The sequence below is a fragment of the Galeopterus variegatus genome, unplaced genomic scaffold, assembly GCF_000696425.1.
Source record: "Galeopterus variegatus unplaced genomic scaffold, G_variegatus-3.0.2 Scaffold2073, whole genome shotgun sequence".
Taxonomy (NCBI): domain Eukaryota; kingdom Metazoa; phylum Chordata; class Mammalia; order Dermoptera; family Cynocephalidae; genus Galeopterus; species Galeopterus variegatus.
The window spans coordinates 316,185-323,805 of NW_007728184.1; the positions used below are offsets into that span (position 1 = coordinate 316,185).

Below are 7,621 nucleotides of genomic sequence, written 5' to 3' on the forward strand. Positions count from 1 at the left end.
GGGGGGGGGGGGGGGGTTGCGGGAGAGCGCGTCCTTCTCTTGCTAGGGAGTGAAGGGGAGAGCACTCAGGAGTCCACCTCCTATTTCCAAGAAAAACACACACTGTCGGGCCCGGCCCTGTTCTGAATTCTCTCTACCCCTTGTCTCCCCAGAACCTCAGAAATCGAGAGCTTCTTCCTCTGGGAGCTGCACGCCTGCATTTTCTCTTCTCCTGCCACTCTGCAAGTGCTCTTTCTCTGTTTTAAGAGGTGATATGGTGGACAGAAAGCAAAGGACTGGGGGCTAGAAGTCCTCACTTCTCATCCGGGCTCTACGGCTACCTGGCTGCCACCTCTTCCTATGGGTCTCTGTTTCCTCAACTACCTCACTGGACAGCTTCTGACTCCAAGCAGTGCTAAACCAGTGTGTGGTTCCAGGAGCTCCTCCTCTCCAGGGCCGAGATCCGGGGACAGGGAGCAGGCTGAGTTCAGGAGTCGTGGAGATAGCACTCATGAACCTGCCTCCACAGCTCTCTTTCGCCCTCTACGTGGTCGCCTTTGCACTGGGCTTCCCACTCAATGCCCTGGCCATCCGAGGCGCAGTGTCCCATGCCCGGCTCCGCCTCACTCCCAGCCTGGTCTATACCCTCCACCTGGGCTGCTCTGACCTCCTGCTGACAGTCTCTCTGCCTCTGAAGGCAATGGAAGCCCTGGCCTCAGGAGCCTGGCCTCTGCCAGCCTTGCTCTGTCCTGCCTTTGCGGTGGTCCACTTCACTCCACTCTACGCTGGAGGGGTCTTCCTGGCTGCCCTGAGTGTTGGCCGCTACCTGGGAGCAGCCTTCCCCTTGGGCTACCAAGCTATCCGGAGGCCATGCTACTCCTTGTGGGTGTGTGCAGCAATATGGGCCATTGTCCTCTGTCACCTGGGGCTGATCCTTGGGCTGGAGGCTCCGGGAGGCTGGCTGGACAATACCACCACCTCCCTGGGCATCAACACACCAGTCAACGGCTCTCCAGTGTGCCTGGAGGCCTGGGACCCAGCCTCAGCCGGCCCTGCCCGCCTGAGCCTCTCTCTCCTGCTCTTCTTTCTTCCCTTGGCCATCACAGCCTGCTGCTATGTGGGCTACCTCCGGGCACTGGCCCACTCAGGCCTGAGCCACAGACGGAAGCTAAAGGCAGCCTGGGTGGCCGGTGGGGCCCTGCTCACATTGCTGCTCTGCTTAGGACCCTACAATGCCTCCAACGTGGCTGGCTTCCTACACCCCAACATGGGAGGCCAGTGGCGGAAGCTGGGGCTCATCACAGGTGCCTGGAGTGTGGTCCTCAACCCACTGGTGACCGGCTACCTGGGAGAGTGTCCCAGCCGGGGGTCAGTATGTGTGGCAAGAACACAGGGGGGAGCATCCCAGAAGTAGCAGCTGCTGCTCAGGGGAAGGGCCATGGAGCAAGAGAGCCTGGGTGCTTCTCCTGGCCCCTCGTGGGAGCTGCTCCCGAGGACCTGCAGGGCAGCCTTGCCTGGAGGCATTCCTGGAGCCACTCAGGGAAGGTACTGAGCCTGGTGAGGACAGCATCCCAGTCTCTAGGTGGCAAGGGAAGGTAAGCTTGTCTCTGCACACTCCAGCTCACCTCCTGCTCTGTCTGCCTCTCCCCTGCTCATGTCCTCACCTCTAGTGGGCTATAGGCAGACGCCTTGTACTCATGTGGAGGAGGGACATTTGTTTCTAATCTAGAGGAACTGCCACTCTGTGATACACTTTAGGAGATGCTACTCTGAAGTCATTTCCGAGGAAAGACCACTTTAACTTGGGTGTGAGAGGAGGCGGGACAGTGTTATACCATTTTGAACTCACAAGGGGGCAGCATTAGAGCTGTGAACAGGAAATTGGTAGGAAAATAGGCTTCAGCAGGCGGAGGGAAAATACAAGCAACATCAGTGATCACTGAAGGCAACATAGTCTCTAATACATGACAGGCACCGTGCTAGTGCTTTATAGTGGGCGTGGTCTCATTTCAACCCCACACAAATCTTTGATTTAGCCATGCAAGTGCTGCACAGATGGGCAGGTGTATCACTACACCAGGGTAGCAGGCAGAGGGGACAAACTGACTAAATCCTAGCTTGTGCTCTGCTCACCAAGCTGCCTGCCTGCCATGCTTCCAATCAAGGGAAGGAGCATCCTTCTAATTTGAACAAAGACACCACCCACTCCTCTTGCAGTGCATCCTGGTGCAGGGTGGAGATCCCCTAGAAAGGGCACCTTTTCCTAATTTGCACAAAGGTGCCCATGAAGTAGCTATGGTCCTGGAGCCAAGTACATTACCATCTCCATGCTGTGGGGTTAAGAAACTTGCCTGAGGCCCTACAGCAGGGAAAGGGTGGAAGTGGGATCCTTCTAAGCAGGACTCCCAAGGGTCCCTTTGGAAAACTTAGAGTGTCGGAGTGAACACCTACATTTGTGGTCCATTTTGCAAAGATGAAGGATGGCACCCCTAACCATCCCGTGCGAGAGGGAGGGCAGAGGAGAGTGGCCGTGAAGGAGACAGACTCCTGGCGTCTGCTCTGAGGAGGCAAGGTGTACGAGTCAGACTTGTTCCTCTCATGACAACTGTGCCATGAACATAGAGGGGCACAGCAAGTGGTGGCTACATGGCTGGCATGCACGAGCCGGTTCACACAAATGATCTCTTTTCGTGTCTAAATGTCTACAAGTGTGAGGATTTCTGTTCTCTCCAATGATATATACCCAGCACCTAGAAGACAGACTGCCAAATAGTAGTCACTCAGAAAATGTTTGCTGAATGAAAGAATGCTCATAACAGCCCTGCAAAGAAAGTCCTATTACCCTTGTTTTATAAATATGGAAAGAGACAGGCCAGAGGAGTTAAGTAACTTTCTGTGAAAGCCAGAAACAAGCTCAGCCCCTCTGTGGTGGTGACACCAGAAAATTTCAGTAAAAGCTCAAACTCCAGCCCGGGCAGCCCACTGAACCCTCATCCTCCTCCCTGCCCCCCATTGTCAGGGACCTCTCTCTATTCCCACTGGTCCAGAGCACCTGCTGGACACCGGGCCACTTCTCCCGGTTACTTGTGCCTCCTCCCGCTTAGAGGAGAATCCAGCTCCTCCCTGAGGCCCATGAGGCCCTGCATGATCCACTCCCAGCTTCCTGGAGCCCCCTTGAGCCCTGAACCTTCTACCGGTTCCCCCAGCAGGACAGGCCTGTGCACCTGCCGTTCCCTCTGCCATGTCTTCTCCAGAGGCTCTTTGCCTCTTTAGGATTGATCTCCTTATTGTCCTGCCCCCACACCGATCCCTCATGCCATCCCTTCCCACACACCAAATATAAGCACATGACAGCAAAAACTTTCTTTTGTTCACTGCAGTGCTTTTAACAACTTAATTGGGACATACAGGCTGAACATCTCTAATCCGAAAATCTGAAATCTGAAATGCTCCAAAATCTGAAACTTTTTTTTTTTCCTTTTTGTCTTTTTTTCGTGACCGGCAATGGATCGCAACCCTCAGTGTCGCGCCCATACCGGACCGGGACCGGCCACGGGATCGCAACCCTCGGTGTTGCTCCTGCACCTCGCTCAGCCAGTGAGCGGCCGGTCTGTATGTGGGATCCGAACCCTCGGCGGGAGTGCCGCCGCGCTTCCCAAGCGGCGCACTGTAGCAGTGCACCACCGGGCCAACCCCCAAAATCTGAAACTTTTTGAGCACCGACACAACACTGAAAGGAAATGCTCATTGGAGTATTTTGGATTTGGGGTTTTCAGATTAGGGATGCTCAACTGGTCATGTATTCTGAAAATATTCAAAAATCTGAAAACATCCGAAATGCAAAACACTTCCAGTGTTTGGATAAGGGATACTCAACGTGTAATTTACATATAAAATTTGCTCACGTTAAGTGTGCGATTCAATGATTTTTAGTAAATTTACTGGGGTGTGCTCTCGTCCCCATAATCTAGTTTCAGAACATTTTCATCACCTCATGCTCATTTACAGTTAATCTCTATTTCCACCCCAATCCCCCAGAAAACCTCTCATCTACTTTCCGTCTCTATAAATTTGCCTATTCTGGACATTTTATATAAATGGAATCATATTATATGTGGTCTTTTGTGCCTGGCTTGTTTCACTTAGCATAATGTTCTTGAGCCTTATCCATGGTGTTGTATGTATGTAGTTCATTTCTCTTTATGGCTAGACAGAATGCCATGTATGGATGTGGCACGTGTGCTTATCCAATCACTAGCTGATGGACCACCGGCAATGTGTCCACATTTTAGCTATTATGACTAATGCTGTTATGAACACTTAAGAGCAAGTCTTTGTGTGGACACATTTCCATTCCTTTTAAGTAAACACCTACAGTGGAATGAATTATTGGGTTGTGTGGTAAATTTATGTTTAACTTTTTAAGAAACTGCCAAACTGCTTTCTAAAGTGGCTGCACCATTTTACGTTCTCACCAGCAATGAATGAGGCTCCCTTTTCTGTACGTCCTCGCCAACAGTTGGTGTTGTCTGACTTTTTTGCTTATAGTTATTCTCGTGGGTATGAGATGATATCTCATTGTGCCCCATATATATCTGAATGAACAAATAAATTATCTCTGAAGCTGGACAGAACTCGGGTTTACACCCTGGAGGTGATACTTAACAAGCTGTGTCACCTGGAACAAGTCACTTCCCCACTCCCTTTTTGAGGGGCAAAAGGATCTCATGACATCAGGGTGAGAAGCAGAGTGTCTGTTATGGATCACGTGTCCACTAAAAGGCAGCTGCTACCACCATCACGACCGCCATCATTATCATCATCATTATTATTATTACTACCACGACAGAGTGACTGGGATGACAGCAGCTAACACGTGCTGAGCTCTCAGCTCCACAGGCCAGGCTCCATTCTGAGCACTTGATATGTATGAACATTTTAATCTATGAGATTGGTGCAATGATTATCCCTGCTTTATAGATGAAAAAGGGGACACACGAAGAGTTTAAGTCACTTGCCCCAAATCACAAAGTTAATAAGTAACAGAACCGTATGGAGCCAGGCTTCTGGCCCCAGAGACCAGCTCTCCATCACTGCATCATGCTTCCTGCCTTTACAAGGCAAACTGGATAAGTGCCATTCTAGGGAGGCAGACAAAATTCAAGTGGAGGAGAGGGGTGAGAAAGACAAAGTCTGCTCGGGCTGGTCTGGGCATCCCGTCTGAGGCTGCCCGAGGAGCAGGCACGCAGTTGTGGAATTTGCTCCCTTTTTTGCATACTGACGCAGCCCTGGTAACGGAGCTCAAGGCATCTTTTGTGCCATTGTTCAACAGTGAGTGACGTCATGGGCACTGCCAGGTCTTTATCAGTTCTGCCAGATAAAGAGCTGACCGCCCTTGTTCTGGAGGAGACGGCAAGGTGCTGTGCGGCAGAGCGCTTGTGTTTGCCAATAAGCAGGTGAGCGTGGGACACAAGGAGCTCTATGGAGGAGCTCCTCGGTGCTTTCTTTGTTGGGGAGGGAGACAGGAGTCAGGGCATGATGAGGAAGACAGGCAGGCTGAGCCCACTGCAGAAAGCATCTGGGGACATCGGGATGGTGGCGGTGACCATGTTCCCTGTTGGTAGGTGAGATGCTGCTGGTGAGGGGTGGGAAGACCCCCACCCTGACTCCCATCTCCAGCTCTCTCTCTCTCTCTCTCACCAGTGGCCATGATCATGGGTACAAGCCTGGACCAGACCTTCTTCCCTGGCAATCACTGGCTCTACTTCTCTGTGTACCTCTTCACCTTCCTCGTGGGGCTCCCTCTCAACCTGGTGGCCCTGGTGATCTTCGTGCGCAAGCTGCGGCGCCGCCCGGTGGCGGTGGACGTGCTCTTACTCAACCTGACCCTCTCGGACCTGATCCTGCTGCTCTTTCTGCCGTTCCGTATGGTGGAGGCAGCCAGTGGCATGCACTGGCCCCTGCCCTTCAGCCTCTGCCCCCTGTCCGGATTCCTCTTCTTTACCACCATCTATCTCACATCTCTCTTCCTGACAGCTGTGAGCATTGAGCGCTTCCTCAGCGTGGCCTATCCACTGTGGTACAAGACCCGGCCACGGCCAGGACAGGCCGGGCTGGTCAGTGGGTCCTGCTGGCTGCTGGCTGCTGCTCACTGCAGTGTGGTTTATGTCACTGAATTCTTGGGAAACTCCTCCCACAACCAGGGTGCCAATGGGACCTGCTACCTGGAATTCCAGGAGGACCAGCTAGCTGTTCTCCTGCCCGTACGGCTGGAGATGGCTGTTGTCCTTTTTGGGGTACCCCTGCTCATCACCAGCTATTGCTACAGCCGCCTGGTGTGGATCCTTGGCAGGGGAGCCAGCCATCGCCGGCGGAGGAGGGTGGCAGGGCTCGTGGCAGCCACGCTGCTCAACTTCCTTGTCTGCTTTGGGCCCTACAATGTGTCCCACGTCGTGGGCTACATCCAGGGTGAAAGCCCAGCATGGAGGAGTTACGTGCTGCTCCTCAGCACCCTGAACTCCTGTGTCGACCCCCTGGTCTACTACTTCTCATCATCTGGGTTCCAAGCAGACTTTCAGGAGCTGCTGAGGAGGCTGACCGGGGCCTGGAGCCCTTGGAGGCAGGAGAGCAGTGTGGAACTGAAGGTAAAGAATGAAGGGGAGGGGCAGGTGCAAGACTGTCCAACATAGAGAATGGGTAGTAGACTCGAGGAGGGCTGTGGAATGGTTGGCCAAGTGGCCTGGGCCTGGGCTAGGTCTTCTGGAGCAGGAAGGTGTAGCTGGTGTATCCTCCCCAGGGCAGTTCCTAGCTCAAGGCGGGCAGGACGGACCTTGGCACAGCAGGCTGGGGACTGATGCAGTTCAGGGCAGAGCAGGCACCCAGCTTCCTAAAGACGTGCTCACCAAAGCCCAACTCCTGATCTCACCTCCCTTCCCATCCACCCACACCCTATGGGTTCAGCTCTGGGAAGTAGTCAGGTGAGAGACTGCTCTGTAGAAAAATGAGCTCCGCCTAGCAGCAGGCCAGCTCCTATGCTTTCCTGAGGGTCGGGGAGGAGTGATGAGCAGTACTCAGGGTGTGAGGAGCTGCCCGGTGGCTTGGGATGGGAGAGGGGAGGACTCCACCTTTCAGAGCTGTTCCTACCCAGCAAGTCAGGAGTGGGGGAGATAGGGCTCTGGGTATGAGGGAGCATCCTGCTCTCACAGGGGCTTTTCCAGAAAGTTTCCATTGCTCAATCAATTCAGATCTTCAGGGACATTCATGAACAATGACTGAAGAATAATTACGCAAATAAATTTGACAGCAAGCAAAAGAGAATGGCCTTTCTTTATTCTGTTGTTTTTTCTCATGGTGTATGTGGGTCGGGGGGGCTTTTCCAGAAAGTTTCCATTGCTCAATCAATTCAGATCTTCAGGGACATTCATGAACGATGACTGAAGAATAATTACCCAAATAAATTTGACAGCAAGCAAAAGAGAATGGCCTTTCTTTATTCTGTTGTTTTTTCTCATGGTGTATGTGGGTCGGATAGAATTGGTGGATGGAAAGACAAAACATCCAGACTGAAGGAAGAGGCTAAACAACATGCCTAGATGCTGGGGGAGGATCTGGGTTGGAAGAACAAAAACAACAGTTAACCTGT

At 52.7% G+C, this 7,621-nt stretch overlaps 2 protein-coding genes across 3 annotated transcripts; both read left to right on the forward strand.

Annotated features, from left to right (window-relative positions):
• The first annotated feature begins 490 nt into the window (after positions 1–490).
• Positions 491–1,393, forward strand: FFAR1 (free fatty acid receptor 1). Its single transcript, XM_008580386.1, has one exon. The coding sequence runs from the start codon at positions 491–493 to the stop codon at positions 1,391–1,393; it is 903 nt and encodes a 300-aa protein (XP_008578608.1).
• A 102-nt stretch (positions 1,394–1,495) lies between these two features.
• FFAR3 (free fatty acid receptor 3) lies at positions 1,496–7,243 on the forward strand. 2 transcript variants are annotated; one of them, XM_008580388.1, is made up of 2 exons: positions 1,496–1,574; positions 5,683–7,243. In XM_008580388.1, exon 2 carries the CDS (start codon positions 5,688–5,690, stop codon positions 6,666–6,668), a length of 981 nt encoding a protein of 326 aa, XP_008578610.1. In that variant the 5' UTR covers positions 1,496–1,574; positions 5,683–5,687; the 3' UTR covers positions 6,669–7,243. The 2 variants fall into 2 exon arrangements, with proteins under 2 accessions (XP_008578610.1, XP_008578609.1); XM_008580387.1 differs by lacking the exon at positions 1,496–1,574 and adding an exon at positions 5,354–5,435.
• Positions 7,244–7,621: the final 378 nt, after the last annotated feature.